This window comes from Patiria miniata, unplaced genomic scaffold (genome assembly GCF_015706575.1).
Source record: "Patiria miniata isolate m_02_andy unplaced genomic scaffold, ASM1570657v1 HiC_scaffold_7, whole genome shotgun sequence".
NCBI lineage: Eukaryota > Metazoa > Echinodermata > Asteroidea > Valvatida > Asterinidae > Patiria > Patiria miniata.
In genome coordinates, this window is record NW_024037074.1 from 25,244,841 (window position 1) to 25,265,388 (window position 20,548).

General features: G+C 42.3%; 1 protein-coding gene across 2 annotated transcripts in view; it reads right to left on the bottom strand.

Moving 5' to 3' along the window:
• Positions 1-20,548, bottom strand: part of LOC119745412 (insulin gene enhancer protein ISL-1-like) — a 36,982-nt gene that overhangs the window by 4,711 nt on the left and 11,723 nt on the right. For both annotated transcript variants that reach the window (XM_038221736.1, XM_038221737.1), the window contains exons 4-5: positions 20,210-20,526; positions 8,748-8,927 (exon numbers count right to left, since the gene is read on the bottom strand). In XM_038221736.1, coding sequence (XP_038077664.1) covers positions 8,748-8,927; positions 20,210-20,526 — 497 coding nt within the window. The remainder of the gene's footprint in view (positions 1-8,747; positions 8,928-20,209; positions 20,527-20,548) is intronic.

The following is a 20,548-nucleotide window of genomic DNA, read 5'->3' on the forward strand; positions in this document are numbered from 1 at the left end:
GGTAAGAAAGATTCAACCCCGGCTCCCCCCAAAAAAATGAGAAGAAAGAGACAGTAAGAAAGGAAGGAGAAAAAAAACACAAGGCTGAACGGATCGATAGAATGCAAGGCATCCCACCCCGGTAATAATAGCCGTCTTCTCTGGCTCCCGTAACGAGATATACTTCGGTAATGATGCGTGTTACACGCCGATCTGAAACGGACGCGAAGGGCCCTTGGCCCTGGCTATAGCCAAGACGGGGGAGAGATCTGTTACGGGGGTTGTGGGAGTCTAGGGTTCTCCCTTCCCTGTTTTTTCGGCCGTTCCTAAGCCCAAATTTCCGGCCGAGCGAGCACGGGACGTGTCGCCAACAAAACAGAGTCGCTCGGTGCAGCCCGTCATGGTCGTGTGAATGTAGAAAGAACTGGCTTGCGAGGACGGTACAGCAGCTACGAGGAGACAAGAAGAAAATGTCCCCGTTTGTCATGTTATATAGCAGGAGTCTTGCCTTACACGATGACACGCCATGCATGCCATTCAAATAGACGTTGTAATGTACTTCGTACAATGACCCTCTGCCGAGGTTTTTTGTTATGCTTGGTTTTTTTTTGCTTTACCCTTTTATTTCTTTCTTTTTTACAAACAGTACAGATTACTAGCCACTCTACGACTTATTAGACTTCCCTGTGTCTAATTATTGCGGTTACTAAACAACACGATGAATACCATAACGGGTGCAGAGCGATAGGTATGATAGACACAATGCATCGTATATGCAGCCGATCTAACATTCAAAACACATGCACACACGTAGAAAATATACCACATCATTAGCACGTCCAACGCAAGCTCCTCCACCAGAAAAAGTCATACCTCTTGACAGCTCATAGATACCAGCATTTCAAAATTCCCCCCAAAAGGTCTACGAGGTGATAACTACAGTGATGGCTAGAATAGGACACCCAAGTACATAGTATGTACATGGATATTGTGCAAAATGTGCATCCAGTTTGAGGAGGATGATACCAAGCCGGACTGTAGAAACCAATGGGTATACGCAAAGACAGATTCCTGACTTACAAACCTGGCAACAATCAGCATCATAATGGGGACGTTTTTTAATGTTAGGCAAATTAGGACCGAGTTATGGGGACTAACTGCTGCCCCATCATCGTCTTCGGTCCCCATAGTACCATGGGGCAACTCGTGTGTAGTCCCCACAACTACTGAACAAGTGTGCGTGTACCTGTGAAAGTGTGAAGGTAGTGACCAGAATGCAAACTTTGGGGTCATGGCCTCATGCACAGGACTGGGGTAATAACTGTGAAGCGCTTTGAGACATTTGGTTTAAAGCGCTATACATGTACATGCACCGCATTATTAGTACATGTATTATTATAATCATAATTTTATACGAAGAAAGTTCTTCTTAAGTGTACATGAATTAATTTTCATGAAAGATTATAAGGTTCTGACTGTCTGTACACATTTTCATGCACCAAGTATGTACATATTATCCAGTACTAATCGAGATACTTCAATACCTCATCATCGAAAGGTCATTTGTGAACATTGGAATGAATACACCCACACGCCAAGTGTAACAGGATATTGTGTCTCGAATAATGTAAACCATGCAACTTGCATGATGACATAATCCTGTTTTACACACCCAAGATATTAATTTCGTTGACACTGCATGCTTCATCCTTCATTCAAGCCATATCGATGTGGAAGTTTGACTTAGAAAGCGTGTCGTTAAACTCCAGCACGACTACATCGTGTGATGGAAATATCCCGACTACATAGAGGCCCACGTTGCAAATCCTTTTTGCTTTGTGATGACCAAATGAATGGTTTCTCCACCAGTCAAGGAGACAAAGCGAGGCGAGATATACCCAGATCTAGACCATTGCCTCTTCCTTTTTTACATTAGAAATGTTCGTATATACTGCTGTGCGTCTTCACTGTACAATCTGGTATATCCTCGCTGCATGTCGAGCGTTATCAGCCTTAGGGGAGAGTATGCGATAGGCAGTTCAGCAATCAGGACACGTACGGTAAGGCAGCAGCGGAACCACTCTACAAAGCCATGGGGACGAGGCAATACATTATGGACTACTGGATAGGAGGCAACTCGTAATCTGGGTCATTTTGTTTGTAAGTCACTATATACAAGTACAGACCGAAGCCACCGCTACACTAAATATTCAAATTGTCGGTTTAGTATGCTCGTATACATTATACGGCCCTCAACCAAAACAAACGTCTAACAACTAAAGAACGATGTGTTTAAGGAATGGACTAAAAGTGAAATATTCCTTCAAAAAATGTGCTATGGAAGCGAAGAGATCGTCTTAGCCTATCTCGTTTGAATAGGCCAAAATGTAAAACTCTGTTGTAAACATAACAAAGATATACTGACTATTACAACTGCAATCAATAAGACGTTTGCAATATTTTGAATTACAAATGGCTTCGACTACCGAACAAATTAAACTCCCATTCTGATCTATATTTTCTACTCATGTCCTTAAAAAAAATCATCTCGATGGTGAATAATCGTTACCATGATGGAATATTGCGATATCTCACAGCAGTGATGAAACATATCCAGATCCTCTGTGTAACCACGTGCCACACAAAAGGTATTCATTTCACATGCCATAAATTTTGGCGGGATTCAAAAGCAATCTCAACGCTGATCATGCCATTCCAATTCCATCATAGACTTGGCTCAAGTCTGATCCTGCCCGTCATTTGTGCCAATTACGCCACAATATAAATATGATGTTATGACTTCTTTAAGATACGCACCCTCCCGGTCACGTTATTTTCCATGTTAGGAAACAAAGACTAGATAATGGTCAATCTGCCAAGTGTGAAAACATTCTAGTGAACTCATCCATACCATACTGGGTAGCGACCACCCAATTTTGCAGAAAACGGAGAATGCGATTTGTGTGGAGTCGAGGAGACAGCGCCGCCAACGTTGCTAACGTATCTGAAATGTATTTCGATCTCGCGAATCAAGCACTGATAAAGATATTACGAAGTAAAGAGAACACAAGGCTTAGCTAGCTCTGTCCCACATACACAGACAGCCATTAGAAAGCTTGCCACAGCTTTGCTATGGTACTTTAACTGACTGGTAAATTATCAAATACAGTAATGGTAAATTATGGCATTAACATTGTACACCAATCCAGGAGCCTACACAAAAATGGTGGTCTGAAGACAATGGTGGAAGTACTGTGTAAGCTATTGTACAGTAACAGTGTGCCATCCATGACGGTTAATATACTCTGAACGATAAACGGACAAAACGCTTTCGCCATGAATGGGCCCAGCTTGAGCATATTGCGACAGGAAAATGAAAACAAAAAAGTGGGGTGTCGTGTCGGATCTGCTAAGTAGGATTTAAGAATACTGAGCACATGCATTCATTTAAATGCACATGATGTACATGCTCGTATGGACTGACCTTGGTCCTCTAGGCCGACATGTGAGGACAGCGTACATGTTTGGGATTCTTAGTCAAATCCGACTTGAGTCAAGTCTAACTTCATCAAGGGAAGACGATACGTCCGGCATATTGTGAGATCACACAATCGGTCCGCGGACGAAACGAGTGGTCGTGTGTCAGTGGTACGGGTATGTGTTTATTACAACACGAGTTAACGTCTCATTTTTCTTCCCTTGATGAATGGAAAGTATATAATGACAAGAGAAGTGGAAGATTGGGTACCCGTCCAAATGTCCAACTTGAATTGACAACCGCATAAAGGACGAACCTGACCGAGCGACATCCGATTGAGATTATTTGGTGCAACACAAGCTACATCACATTGTAATACTGCTGATAGTCATTTTACAAACTGCTTGATTTGTATTGCTTCGGGTAAAAGATTGTTGTTTGTTTGTTTGTTTGTTTGTTTGAATGTTGTTTGTTTAATTTGACTGAAGACTATTAAAAAGATTATTGCGGACTTGAGACGAAAACTCAAGTGTCTATCGTGTCTCATTTTCACCGTTGGTGGACCTTGAGGACGGAGTCCACATCCTATAGCTCCATGGTTAGATTTAGTTTAGATCAAAGCAAATGGCTGTGCCAAATGCTGCCATCGTCCTCTGTGATTTGAAATTCAACTAGCAGCCTTAGCAGAGCAAAAATGCAGAAAGACATGATGTAAATATCAAACCGGAAGTCCAGCGATCTTGATATCTTAAAACATCTCTACCAATAATCCATTCAGAATAATCCATGGTCTAGATTTTCGTGTTGGTGATACTGCGGCACAGGTATTGTATTCTGATCGAAGAGTTAATCCATTATTCTAATATAGGCATCGAATGTGCAGGTTCCGACATTGATTTCTTGACACGAAAATGTCAAGTTATATTGTAACTCTTTAAGGAAATTTTCGAAGAGAGCTTTCAGTTTCAACCTCCTTCCCCGGGGCCGAACCCCGACGGGGCTGACTTTGCACATCCGTATTATTTCCCTCTTGTAGTGATTTTCCACAACGCTAGATTCGGAAGTGCCACACACACTAAGACCACAATCGGTGAAAGAGGTTTTTTTGTAGCGGTTACTTTTCGACATTGGACCCAGCAATTTCCGCCTGGTCGCTCATTATCGGGTTTCCCACTTTGAATATTGCTTGGAAGGTTTCAGCAATGGCGCGAAAGAGAACAGGGAGGGAAGACAATAAAAAGTCCGAGAGAAGCGCGGGATGTGCAGATCATGTCCTCCGGACATGATGGAGCGCAGGACCCGCCAACGAGTTGCAATCATCCGGTTGCCGAGGCCTCGACTCTGGGAACCGAATACCAACCAAACAAAATCCCGCACTGAACCCAGAGGACGCTCCGTAGAGTTCCGGCTGTAATGCCGGATGAATAACAGCACTCGGACGCTTTCTCCTTTTGGCTATGTTGATTTGACATAGCTAGGATTTGCGCTGTATTGCATCAGAAAAAAAACAAGTTTTATAGATCCAGTTCAAACACATGCTTCCAGTAGAAACTCGCTCATTTCCCCCACCATTCTGAATGTATTTGGCAATCATCTCTATAGTGGCGTCATGGGCGTCGCGAGGGGGGGGGGGGGGCAAGGGGGGGGGGGGCGCTTCCCCCCCCCCCAACAAGTAAAAAAAATATATATAAAAGGAGGAAAAAAAGACAAAAGAAAAGAAAAAGAGGCGCGAAGTCATATTGTTGTAAATTTAATGGGTTTGGGGGGGGGGAATGTCCCTGCCCACCTTCGAAAAAAATGACCAATCGGGAAAAGGCTGGAAAATATAGGGATTTTTTTTGGGGGGGAATGTGCTTTGCCCCCCCCCCCCCGAAAAAAATCCTGGCGACGCCCATGAGTGGCGTCAAAAAATGAACCAATGTTTCAGTAATTTCAGACAATAAGATTCAAAATCGAGGGTCGTGCGCATGTTCTGTATTTTTTTTCTGTTTATCTTGTGCTCTGATGCGTTGATGGGGGGCTTTTCGTATGTACGCTGACTGAATCCTGGAACAATAGGACGACAGCACAGACTCAATCATTCCATGAAGAGCTAGGGCGACAGAGAGTTGAGTCAAGGCGAGAGATCTTTAAGCCGAATTGAAAGGCTGAGGGGACAGAGTACAAACACGACCTGATGAGGCGAGACATCATCTACTGACACAAACGGACTGCCATATTAGCCTCACACTACGGCGCCGAGCCCGTTCGGGTGAAAATTAGCTAGTAATGAACACCGAATGCTTGAACAGGGAGCAAGAGCACCACAATGACACGACGGGTCGGGACAGCAGGACAAGGCCGGGGGAAAACTGAGCACGGATGCGGGGTGATGAGACGAGAGCGTGGCCCGGCCTGTTAATTTGCCTGTCGTCCCCTCGTTCGCTTTCAATCTGCGGACATGTTTGCTGAAATTACCCGGGCGACTTCAGGCCCGCGAGAGGGATTAGGGGCGGACATCAGAAGGCGCTCACTACTGCCAGAAATCACATTTTGTATTTAAGAAGGTCAAGAAGATAACCCGATCAGTGAGGACAGCCAGGATAAATAAACAGAACGGATGGAGTAACGGGGAAAGTCTGTGCATGAATGAAGCCTTGCTGATTAAATATTATGGCAATATTTGAATAAGAATGCAGACGCAAAGAGAAAATCCGCTTTTATTCCATCTGCTGAGCTTATTTCGGTCAAGCATGCATGAATAGCGAATTGAGTCATCTTCACTGGAGATAAACACACATGTTTTTTTAATGGCAAATAAACGCGGTTAAACAATTTCTTTGTTAATAATAGGCCTAACAAAACATTCTGTTAACCCACTATAAACTCAAACTTTGATATTTTAGGCCTAGTAAAACAAATAAACCAGTTTCTCGTCCTTTTGCAATATTTTTTGTATTTTTCATGTGTTTCCAGCAAACTTGTAGCTATGTGTGCAAGTTCAAAATCCGGTAGAAAGGGTGACGGCTCCTTTTGAAAAAAGTATCAGCAAAAGAGTCCATAATATGGAAAAATCCACTCGCTATCTTTGAAAATCCGCCGTCTTGGGGAAGAATAAAAAAAAGTCCGGATGAGAAACTATTTTTGTTTACTTGGCCTAATATTTCTGAAGCATTTCGTTTTTGAAAATCGCTGCACGTAAGCAATACTATTCATAGTACCTTGTCATATTGTCATAATAACATACAAATGAATTCTAAGTTGCGAAGACGTGATCGTTATGTTTTCTTTAAAAAGCATCCCCCAACCAAAATGGCCTACTCGGCCAGCGAGGATTTTGGTGACCCGTAAGAACCCTCCTAGGAAGATCATTTACCTTCACTTTTCATCGAAAGCGAATTGCAATATTCATTTCCTTACTAATAAGAGAAAGAGGTAGAAGTGATTTACCCGGCTAGGTTTCAAATTAATCAGCCATTTGAATTTGTCCACGTCTCGGGTTTCCAATTCGTTTCTGCATTCATTAACATTGATTCATCATTGGAACTGCAAACGACCCGGCTTAATGCATTCGTGGCTAAAACTAGCGGAACTTAAGCTTTAATCTGCAGTAAGTTAGCTTCTTTCAGCTACGAAGGAGTGCCTAGCGGTACAAGAAAATAAATGACAATTTGTTCTAATGCGAGACTAATCCTGTTGACGATGGAAAAATAAGTAAGACATTTGTATTTGAATTTCTTACAAGAAATTCTGAATTTCTGACAAATGTATTTTTACGGTAGGCCTATATGCACATCCATTGGTAAAGTTCGCGGCTCTGCATGTAGACCCATACTTTTGGATTGATTTCTGTAGAATCCGCACATACAGTCATGTTTATTGCGCACGCGCAACAAATTGTGTTTGTAAAAAACAAGACTAAGGTTTTCATTTATAATGTCCATGTTCAAAGACTGAAGTTGATGTAGTACATAATAATGAGACAATGTGTGGCGGTCCTTGCTATATATTCTTACTCGGTCAACTTTCAACGAGTTATATGGTGGTTTGTTACACAACCAGTATTCTCCCGCCAAGAAAGTCCAGATCAACGGCTCGATATCAACAATGGATGTCAAATCCCACAGCGGGTGTGACGGCCCACCCATCTGGTGCGACTGAACGCTGACAAAGTAGTCCCTGAACATTCTATCTTAGCAGTTATCCGATACACACGTGCTAACGTTAAGAAAGGCGAGTATTTTTCAGCTTCTCTTTCAGTGACAGTTCTCCAGTCAGGCATTATAAAGCCACTTGAAGACGGACACATCGACGGCCATTTCGTGAAAATTCAAGGTATCCGCAGCCACAGCAACAAGTGACGCAATTCAAGCAACACTCACGTCCCGGGATCGTGATACTTCACACGTGAAAAAAACATGCTCCTCGAGCTCATTGTTTAAGTTTACGGAAACCTCCTCATGAAAATGTACGAAAGAGTCGTTGAGTCCGGATGAAGTATGACTCTTGGGACAACAACTTTGTTACGCAGCAAAATCACGAATTCGGATCCAAGACGTCAGCTATTCATTATTTCCACCGACCACGATCTGTATAAATCATTCTGAGTCCTGCTCACTACCACCACCGCCGAACAAGGGCAGTCTAGTTCTTCAGACAATTTCACAGTTATTTCGAGCGTCCTTAATCCTCCTGAAATCCGAAGGACTGTCATTTAAATCCCCCCGCTTGTACTTTTTATAAGCCCAAACCCCCAAAAGGCCAAACAAGTTTCAGGGAGAAATACATAAGGGTGAGTCCACGTGTCCAATGATTGGGCCGATCTTTAAGTGCAACGTTCAACCACAGATAACAGTTTGCACAAAAAAATATCATGCAACTTTCGAGACATGTTTATAGTGATTCTGATTATGGTGTCGATATCTACTTAATACTATTCTCTGAATACTTTCTTATACTCTTACACTCTATAAATTATTGTTTAATAATAATTGGTTAAGACGGTGATCAAGAGGTATATACTTGCTACTTCCAGAATGTGTAATTTACTTCGTCTTAGAACCATCAAATGATAGGGTGACCCAAAAGCAACTTGGAAAAATGCCCCCATTGTTTGAAATCACCTTTTCTGGTCCGCATACGCGAATACGTCGGTCTTTTCACTCGAAACCACCATGTTTGTTTTTGATGTTACAATTGCTCACACAATAATGTTGGTATTTTTTTTCTAAATTTCATTCATGAATTAGTTATCAGATGTACATGGCGCCCGATTTTCGTACACAGAACAAGAGATTCGTGGAGGACTCACCAGTTGTTGGAAAGGCGGTTGTTCGATATCGCTTTGCAGCGCAAAGTCACTCAGGGCCTTCCATGGTGGCTGGTAGCTCTGTACTTCAACCTGGTTACCCTGCATCTGTGAATCGTGCCTGACAGGACTTGAGGCAACCATTGGTACACCGTTGAAATTCTGAACCCTCCGACTGGGATCCTGTTAGGGATAAGGAAGGAGGGTTGATCAAGTGGGAAAAGAACCAAATTAAGCATTATAAGGTGAAGTCAAACTCAGGTTTACTTACGAAAACTGAAAGCATTATACCAGTCATATCGCACGTGATGCAGGATTTATAATTGCTAGCGACAGGGAATATTTTTTTTTTTTTGGGGGGGGGGGGGGGGAGGAGGGGCCAGGGACTAGCCTGCTTCTACACTGTGTTTGCATGTCATTAACACCACACGTAATCTACACGTACAAATTATCAGGGTAACTAGGCATAGGTCTGTGATCAGCACCAACAAGTTGACTTTGTTAACTTAAAGGGAACTTTAGCATAAGGTCGGCTCAGAATGAGCAGGAGAAGAGGAGAAACCGACAAAGTCGTGACGGCGCATGGGCCATGCGCGGCACTGTGGGACAAAATACCGAATGAATCTTGCGATTCGTATCTCGAATCCAAATTCTTTTTAGATTTCTGTACATTTCCCGTAATTGTGTCGTACAGTGGAATACAATGGGGGTAGTCTCATCACAAGATCTCGTATTGTGACAAATTGATTGACCAAAACCAAATCAGCACTAAGGTAAGTAGGTGCACGCCATACGTTATTCAAGAAAGAATTAGACTGTGTTCTGGTCGTGCAGCAATTAGGCCTATTTATACTGAGTTGGAACACACCGGCCAAACGTAATTGAATTTGAACCCTGCTACAATCTAATATTAGATCAAATTAATTTGGAACTGCGTTCCACGACTACAACGAATAATTCAGTGTTAGGAATGCACTCATTCGTTTAAAAAAGTGCATCGCCATTTCAACCCGGGTAGACCTTCCTGCACCGGATATTATACGTCGTTTAAAATTTTTAGAAAAGAGCAAATGCACTTTATCGGAGCTGTTGTCCACCACAGAAATTGTCCGATAAACAGTCAGATTCTCTCAGTTTTCGGTGACGATTTTAATCACGGCTCGACCTTGAACACCGGCTTAGCTTCCGAGATGACGTTAATTTTCTGATTTTTGCTGGAGGCCCTTGGGGGGTTTGCTTGGATAGTTGTATATAGCGCGTGTAATGTTAAGCAGAGGTTATGGAAATCAGACTGGGGGACGGCACAGGGAGCGATGGTAAGTTGGGGCTTGGCCTGGAGTTAGCCTTGCATATGAGCCCGGCAGAGATTCCTCGCTTCTGACACAAAGACTCCGACCTTCATGGGATTACAGCGGCGAAGAGCCTGACTGCGCAGCCAGCTAATGAAACAAGCTGTCAGTCGCTGCGGTGCATTCGATTTGCCGCACCACTGACGCGCGAAAATGAAGAGCTACGAGCGACAGGACACATGCCAGCGTCTAGCGGTGAGTTCGGGCCGAACACAGGCACGCTTGCACCGCTGGACAAAGGGTCCTCGCTCGTGCTAGCTCACGGTAATCATTGCGGAACATGGTCATGGCCAAGCTCGACACTAGAATAATTACACTTCGTGTTTGATTCTTATGTTTTGAGGAAGGGAAATCAAGTGCGGCTAAAATGAACGAATGAAGATTATGATTGGAAAATTGGAAGGGATGCATAAAAAAATTGTGAATTGACAGAAAAATATTTAAATGTCACGGGAGGGCATGCATACAATGTTCGCTTGAAAACACATCTTGCCAACTAAATCTAAAGTACAGTGTAACGCAATCGCGCATAATGTGTATTTTCAAGACTGTCCTTAGGATAAAATACGAGGTATTGGTAGGTTCGGTGAAAGTGTAAGAAGCATCCATTAAAAAATGCCAACACCATACACGTCAAAGTCATTAATGGCTTCACGGTAAAAAAAATAAATAAACAAATGAAAGCAAAATTACGCGTGTAACTTTCATGTAGGCCTATGTATTTCAACAACAACAACAACAACAAAATATGATCCATTTTAAGCGTACAAACGTGGGTGTAATATGAATAACTCTCATTCTGATTATTACTTAAAAATCAAAGAATATTGTGCAAGAAAGCAACGATGTTTGATTAACAAAAAGATGATCTTATCTGAAATTCTTAATACAATGTAGTTGAAACTGAATGATCAAACCACTCGTTTAAGTAAACCGAAAATCTACCCAAACAATGACGGCATACGGCATTGACAAAAACAAAATTGGGTGTGGGTTCCTTAAACAAAGGTCTTCCCCACACGTGTATGTAAGGCTGATCTTGTTATACAACTGAGGACTTGGGACAATGGAGGTTTTGCGACAACAGTAAACCCAAGGACCTAAGCCAAGTCCTCGGGAGGTTTTCGTGTACAAACCTTATGGGAGATGTTGAGAACAAAGTTGTGTGTGTGTATGGGGGGAGGGGGGTCACCACGTGACAGAGTGGAACGAGCTCTCGTGCAAAGACGGTAGCGGCGCGCGAGCGAATTCACGCATATTAAGAGCCATGATGGATGGCATTCGCAGAATTAATCAGACGCGATGAAGGAGACGAATCAGGAATAGTGGCTAAAGGAAGACGTTATACACACACATCTGGCATGGTCGTCAGTCTTTGAATACGGACAAAACATATGCACACTCCACAAGTGTTTCTGTCCTCCAATCACGGTGTATTTCGTACATTTTCGGAACTTTGTCCGCTTTTAATTTCGTGTAACTGTGTTTTTAAGATTCAAGGCTTTTGCGGCCAATCCTATTCAGAACAGATTATTTGTTTAATATTTATAACAGGAAAGGGAGGAGGACCTCAGATCTCACCCAGATAGTTTCGGCGTTACTTACATGACACAAGAGCAGGTAAGATGTTTAAAACCCAATATTCCAAGATACCACGGACTGACTTCCCGCCTCCCATGTGTACCCGACACGCCCCATAGGAAGTGTTCTCTACCTCTTGGGAAAAAAAGCACGCCGAAGGGTTGGACGTTTTTCTGTTGTCAGAGATGACAGGCCGTTGTTGGTTCAGGGTGTAAGGCGACCCATACGCAGTTACAGTAGTGCAATAGGGCGACCGGTAACTATGTACTCAGGACACTCTAGGACCAACGGCTCCGCAAGCAAGGCAAACAAACACGGACGAGGGAGGATGTTCACACATGGAGAAATTCCAGGGATGGGGAAGAAGGAGGAAAATATAGTCGGAGGCACGAGGCCCTGTCATTAGAAATCGATTGGCGTTTCCTTCCTTAGTGATCGGGTAACGTCTCGTACCGTACGGGGTGTCCCATAGACCTACCCACGCCGTGCGAGACATACAGCTCCAAGTCGGTGAAACAGCACTCTATGCCGCCGCTGCTGGCGCTAAGACAAGTTCGTATACGCGCAGTAAGAAAAGTGCAGTAGTAAAGACGATGCATTTGCGTATAGACGATGGAGATGAAGCCCTTTCCACGAGACTGTTTAAAGGCGTATACGATCATCTGCAAAACTTTCAAAACAAAATACAAAATCTAACGAAATATCATACTTGATTGTAAGTTAATACATGTAAAGGATCAAACATCCTGTGAAACTGTTGCGCCCATAGTAGGCTATGCTATCATTTTCAAGAAGAGAGGAATAATTCATCATGTACCGTATTAACATTCTTCTTTGGATTTCGAGTGGTGTTATTATTATTAAGGGCAAAACCTAATATCGATTTGGTGTTACTATTGGAAACGAACAAAATGCATGAATAGCATATGATTCTCTATGCATTTAAGAATGGTTTCCATTTGAAAGCTTTGTTTTGGAGATCGAGCATGAACCGAGAGTATTGACCCGAAGATATGCTCACGATTCTTCACAGTAAATTCGGCAACCCTTTCGAAGATTTTCGCGTTTCCTATAGCGGTTGCAATTGTGTGTATGCACAATACAAACGTTAGCCGTTCGAGCGATGTGACCCAAGAGTATCGGCGCAAGCAACATTTTCCGCCACTTGGGAGTGTCAAGGGTAACACGCTGGATGGAATGCAACCCTAGTTTACAGAGTCACCCTCAATCATTACAGCATAATTCTGTACCATCATATTGTCTCCTTCATTCTGCTTTTTTTTCTTCATGAAATGGGCCAGCGATTGGTAATCAATGGTTGGGCGACGAAGCCCCCGACGTGGGTGCGTGTGTGTTGTGTCATTATTGCTGGAGTGAATGAAGTACGTGTTTGGATTGCGGGTTGAGGGATCATATCTGATTCTCAGGCATCGATTGCTCCCGATTGCTTGGCATACTGTGCATTACATAGCGGTTACCAAGTCAGCTGACACAGCAAAAAAACGTGGTGTTCCCCAGGAACTCACTTGCTAGTAAACGCAATCTGGTCAGCGTATACCGATGCCATGGGATTGATGTGGTGAAGATGGAAAGAGCGGGACGAGCGTAGCTTCGTAGGGGACAATGCCAATGTGTCATCGGTAGAGCAAGTGTGCGAGCAATGGTGTGATTACCGTTTATACCGCGGATGTGTGCTCGGTAAGTTAGCCTTGCTATAAGCCCATGGCCATGATGTAACACCACAGGTTTCAATCAAGGCGGACTACGTTATCCAGCAAAACTTTGCTATCGATTCGAGAAACCAGACTGACCGAGATACGACAGCTTACGACAGTCCACGCTCCTTTAATTACTGACGTCCAAGCATGGTCCAAGATAATTAATTCTGAACACAAAAAATCGATTCTATCGGGTTGTTATGTATGCATTGTTTCCGGAGGTAGAACCCGTAAAAACTCCTACCTCCATGGTTGAATACAATGTCTGCACTTTGTTGACCAATTCTGGAATAAAGATCTCAAACAATCCCATGTTTGTCACTACATAACCATGCTTTGCATTTAGGCATTTTCCGGTGTTTTCATGAATTACGTGTAACTTTCATGAAATATTTAATTTGTTACCCGAAGGTACTGCGTTTTTTTGTGTAAGCTACTTTGTGAAACACTTTGTGGGGCTAAAAAGTATTCAACTTCGGAGCGCAAATGCTTGCTTACGCCGCACTAACTAGGGCTGTCTATTTTCGAATAATTTAGATTCGATTATAAGAAACTGCACTTCACCGAATATTGGAATATTCGAAACTTGCCGATCAAGTTTTACACACGCCAGCTGCAGCTGCCTTCCTTGCTTGTAAAATGTTGCATGCAAAGCGCGCCGGTTAAAGTTTGCATGGGGCGATGGATATTGTGGGCCACTAGCGGAGTGTTTTGTAGTAGGTACTGTATAACTATCAAGGGACTTTACCCAGCTAAAAGAATGGGACCAATAAATATCCGTCGACAAAAAAAATTACCGTCGACAAAAAAGTGGCATCTGACAAAAAAACCGCAACTTTACGATTAAAGTAACATCACAGTCGTGTGTGCACGTGCATATTTTGTTTTCTTTTCGAATATTCAAACCGGCAACAAGCTATTCGAATATTCGGTTGATGGTCGAATATTCGAATATTCGATATACTCGGGACAGCCCTAATTGGAACCGACCCTTATTATGCTTGTTTCAAGTAACAGAATGACAAAAAATATCTAAAAATGAAATTCTTTACATTATGTCTTGCAGGCCCATCAGGAAGTCATGTAGTTATCTCATCGAGTTATTGTATTCTTTAACATTGTACTCAGCATTGGCAGAGCTGCGCACGTACCGTACTCAGTGCCCACGCGTTATACTGCAAGAGGCGTTTAATACCAAGGGAGTTCCTGTCCACATGCATTATGTTCATCACATCGTACTACTTGCCTGGTGGTTGAGTGCGAGGTTGACAAGGGGATGTTGCGTTGTGACTGACTAATCAAGTCGTCCCCAGGGGTATGGAATTATTTCATTAAGATATGAAAGGCGAAAAACCTCTAAGTACTCAAGCCTTTAAGCACCGAATCAAAGTGACAGGGGTGATGTACTTTTAACTTGGGATAATTCTGCCTTGCTTTGTTCTCGCTCTGATTCTTGCGAACACAGATGGGCTTGAAAGACAAGTTCTTACGAAGACATTTGACGAATAAGAAAATCAGCACAACTCCTTCAAAGTTAACCTTTTTGTTTAATTTTTACAGAATTCTAATACATAATGACTTATAATTGCATCAAAACATAGCTGTGGCTCTTGGAATTCTTGAAACCAATACTGCAGGGGTAGACCTAAAATGTGCTTGTACTTTACTTTACCGCCCCTTTCTTACTCAAGTTATCACACATGAACCTCATATAATCGACCGTAACAGACCCGGTCCTTGCAAGTTTGCCAAATATGATTAAAGATTATTAAACAAAAACCCACTGTGGTCATTAGAAATGTGTGCGTAATTTATGTGAGGTTTTGACATTTTGTGGAGATCCTGAAAACAGTTGCCTACTGCAGATTGCTAAACGTGCGATTAATTATTGTGTCATTTAATGTAGGAATTATGATTATTTAAAAAGTCACAGTGTCACTAATGGGTAGGGCTGATGCAAGGCGGGGATCTTGTCTGCGTTTTTGAAGAAATGATATGGACTAGTCTGGCCCCGGGAATTAGCTCAGCCTAATAACAGGTTAATCACATGGGAGCGCTAATGCACGCAGACTTGGAGCGCGGCCACGGTGAGCATGGTCAATTAGCAGCACGCCGGCGGCCAGACACTATCGAGTAGAGATCAACGCAAGAGATCCGTATTATTTTGTGTGGTCGTAATAATCGCAATGACGCTCGCGACTTTCTCAAACGGATCAGGTTTTTCTTGTATGTAGAAATACACGAATATGGCAACATCTGCTGTTGGTGAGTAGCCGAAGACAGTTGATCGAATTCCCTTCTATTTCATACCATTTTTTTCTCTTTCTTTTATGTTTACATTTCTTTCTTGAGGGGGGGGGGTATAAACATTTGTAGAGAAAATATGAATATAGCAATTTACAAAAAGGGAAGTGAACGTCTTTTCATGGCATCAAAAACAGCCTCTCAAAGTAAAATTCTGTAAAGACATCACTGGTGGTTATTATGATGCGCAATACCTAGAGCTATCACTCGTCGCGTAACGAGGCTCTAGCATTGGAAAGAGGCGTAAAGGGAATGCTGCAAGCCAAGCGCTCACACTCCATAGCAAACTGCCCCACTGGGACCCGCTATCCCACCTCGTAAATTCCTCTTCGCGTCGTTATACTCTCGGATTTCTTGGTCGTGGGGACCAAAATAAAACGAAGCAAAACAAAACAACATAAACCACGGCTGCACTACACAACCACGTATTAGCGTGAGGACCACTATATGGAATGGTAAGAAATTTGACAATGGAACATTACATCTCATGTGCGTTTTAAATTGTTCTATACTTTTCCAATTTGTCTTAACACATCTATGCTTACATTATCTAAAATCGCTGAACAGCATGAGATGCCGCACAGAGACGTACACCCATGCACAGATCTAAATAATAATAATAATAATATTGTGTGTATATGAAGTTAAAGTGGTTTGATATTTTATTAATGGCAAGACAGTATATCCTCGCTAATCAGTATTTTAGCCGGGGGCTATATGGCAAAGGGTCAACCAGGCCTAATGCCACTAATACTGTAGCAGGTCTAAGTACAATGAAATATTCACAAAGCAGCTTATCAAACAACAATAAGGTCGACCATCTTCAATGAATTTTACAGTTGGTTCCCATGTCAACCGCAATAAGCCGGAGCAGAGAAATAAATGACCTTGTCCTCACAGACAATACAGAAATTCACATATCTGTCATTGCTTCGAAAAGGTGACGTACCAATGTTAGGAGAATTAATGCAAGTACATGTAGTTTGCGCCATGCAACATGCACTGCATGGAGCACGGCTCCGCACCAGAATCCAACGGCTCTCTTTATATGGGTCGCCAGGGTCGGTTGAAATAAACGCAAGGCACAGCCCACCGACCTTTTTTTACAAATCTAGATGCGGATTTATTAACGTTGCCTGTACCCACTGAAGTGGTTAATTGACATATGTATACCGAAGCTTTTAATTGGAATTGACCAGCTAAAGCAACGCGTAAAGTGCCGTTTGAATACAATAATGGGCGGCACATTAAATTAAAAGCGTCGGCATACGGCGCTTCACTAGACTGGTGTCTCAATAATGCACTTTTTATATGAGTTTTTATTATTTAGTAAATGGATTCATTGACTTATGGTTGCAATTCTTAAACTCCTGAGTGTGAAATTCGTTTGTTCTGTTGCAGGCCAGTCGAGGGCATATGATGTTGGCCACTCTAAGTTACAGGGAATAACCACTGGCATTCAGTCTTATAACCTGGTAAACCTGTACCTTTTATCGGATAAACAGCTACACTAAATTCAAAATAGCATATAACAAACATTTCAATCGGAAAAAAATCTTAATTTTCACTCTTTTAAAATCGTATACAGCCTATAATATACACTGACGGAATATGCATTTACGCACAGTCGGTACGGAGTCGATGTTTTTCTTTCGCGGGGCGATTTTGGGGGACGCATCGCGGCGGCTTCAAACGCCGCATCTTCGGTGAAGAGCCTAGGGATGTGAACGTCGTCTAAACTTAGCCTAATCGATTCACACAGTGAAATCATCCCCTGATCTACTCTAAAGGCATTCTATAAACACGTGCCGAGACGCGTCATCAGCGTGGTTTTCATCGTTAACGAAGACCTGATTAACATTGTTCTGCCTGGCTCTCAATAATTGATTGATCTTTAAAGAAAACAGTCTGGTTCCAACCTGTGTGCGAATACATCGTTCTAGTACACGGTAAATCATGAACAGCACAAACAGATTTTATAGGAAATGATGATCATCATCTTTTTAATTGCAGCTTTCGTTTCCCCCATATGACAATGACGGCATTTTTATTAACATCTTCTTTAAACGACAATTGGAAGAAAACACTTAATGGCTGTTTAAGTATATTCCGAGTTCTAAAATAAATTTTGTTTTTGTCTGATGTCTGACTAATAATTTCACCACAATGGATCTCTGGCATCACCACGGGGCGCATGCACTTCCTTCACTTACTATGTACATGTATAATATATCATATATAATAAATGATTTTTTTGCATCTCCAACAATCCCTCAAAATTGTTGTCATCGATGATAACACCACACGCAATTAAAACAATATGACTTTTATATATTGCTTTTATTCACGATTAGCCCCACCTGAATGTCACTGACTCCAAAAGCAAGATTACCTTGCGCACATTTTAACAAAAGGAGTAATTCAGTCCGCTTTGGTGCAATGAGTTTCCAAAGTTTTATCGATTATTAAGAGGCGAACCTTGTGCAGCACAGTTTTTTCTGCTCGTTAATTTTCCAGTACGGCAAACATTGTCTATCCCTCCAAAGGGAATTATTTCTGGATCCGTCCCTGCACAAGGCCATCTTTCAAAATGAAGTGTGTGCCGAGCCAACGCCAGTGTCAATTTCAAGCGCGAAGACAACACATGGCAAATCAAACTCGCTCAATTATTCAGAAGGATTTTCCCTCCGTTTTTCCCCCGTCTTTCTCCCCATGTGATAATGTCATTATCGTCTGCCCCAGTTCTATTCGTTCTGGGCATCCAATTATTTTTTCCCCTCTCTCCCTCTCGTAGATTTTTTACGGCAATTGTTATTCCATTGATATTTATGTTTGATTTTTTTTTACTTGGGAGGGGGGGGGGGTGTCTCCTTGACACGATAGTCGGCGTGTTCGCCTCTCAGTGTTTCGGCCGTATATCGAGTTATTACGGTGGGTATATAATTGTGTCATTTGTTGACTCAGTGAGTGGGCATATACATGGCAATCAATTGCTTTCTGCGGAGCGATTGGTTTGGTGTATGAAAGTGATATCTTCTACTTCATATCGGTGAGATGGGGGGCGCGCTCAGGGCAGGCCATGCAGACTGATATACATGTCGTACACTTAGTGGAACATGACTTCTGTCGACAAAACCTATATCCTACGTTAGAAGTTTATATGCACTGTTGTCTCCATGATAAAGAGCAAAACTAGAATACATTTAGAAAGCTCCATGCACTCCGTAGTCGGAATTGTTGGAAGTGTAAAAAGGACACAGCATAATACAATCACAAGAGGTTGCTAGAGCTTTTCAATCGTTAGAAGACGTTTCAATCGCTGTTTAGATAAACTCATCATTAAGTAATCTACTATCAGTTTTCGATAGGCAGAGTGGAACGAACATCCGAAAATCTCAGGACTAACGCCAAAAATGACGTGATTCATTAATATTCATAGAAGAATGGAAGAATAGAAGAATACAGTTACGACCAAGGAAATGTCTGGAGGGGGGAAAGAGAAGATTTGACGCTTGCAAACACACTAAGCGGTGAATAAAAGGAGAAGGCAATAAGTACAGGAAAACAGTAGTTACAGACTTACAGTGAAGTGGAAAACATCGATTGTTTAAAAAGAAAAAGACAACTATATAGAACGTAGTCAAACATTTACAAACTGTCAAAAAGAAAACGATATATAAGCTACGTGGACAGAAAAATATACAATGACCAAAATGGTAAAAAAAAAAAAAAAGCGCAGAGGACTGATTTGCTATTTGCTAAATTATGCAACGCACTGTTTTGCACTGTACGTCTACAATCCGTCTGATATGGTTTCCATATTACGAGCAATGAGGGTGACTTAATACGGCCGGAGTGATCTCATTTTGGCTAGACTCGTGTAATACGAGTCAACATGGCTCCCATCAGAAAGACGTCAGCAAGACGTGTATCTGAAACAATTTCACCCAATCGCTATTTGTTTTCGGGTTCAGCGATACAAAAGCAAACATTTAAAAACAAAATGGTTGAGTACATTATGAGACATAGTTGGCAATGAGAAATATCGTTGGCAATACACGTTGACTAAAAGAACATCAAATCAGTAATTACTTTAAACAGTTTCTGAGCAGGATAACTTGCTGCAACAACCCAACATGTAAAAAAGTCTCAAGACTTGTTTTGTGGGTGTGGTTTGCTCTCTCTCTCTGATGTGCTCGGGGTAATTATTTATTTGTCATATCTAGTCTACAACACACATGAGGTATAGGCATATGCATGTATATTCGCGATCCACGGAACGGGGACGAGTTTTGAAACTTTTTTTCAAACAACAGCAACAACATCAAAATGACACAAGCCTTTCTTATTTAGTTACGGTTAAAGATGCAAGCACGGTGTACATGCAGACTTTGCAGAGATGATAGGAATGACCGTCATGACATCTTAGTCGAGATGATAGGGAAGTAGGTTCATAGACAAAGGGACAGTATTCCAATACCTACAGACCTTCAACTTGTGCTGCATGTCTTACCTTATTGGCGTTCTGCTCAGCCATCTGCTTCATGAGTACGCTTCGCTTCTTGTCCTTACATCGCTTGTTCTGGAACCACACCCGGATGACCCGTGGGCTAAGTGACGTCATCTCTACCAACTGTTCCTTCATGAGTGCGTCAGGTCGCGGATTGGCCGCGTAGCAAGTCCGTAAGGTGTGCAGTTGTTTCTCGTTGAGCACGGTTCGCACGCGGGTAGGCTTCTCTTGCTTTTGTGAATGGGAGCGCACGGTCCGGTTTGGCATCGGTTCCGAGTGGCTCTGTCGCCCCGTTGGAGATGGTATAAGAAGGTCATCGTCTGCAACAAGACGGAAGAACAT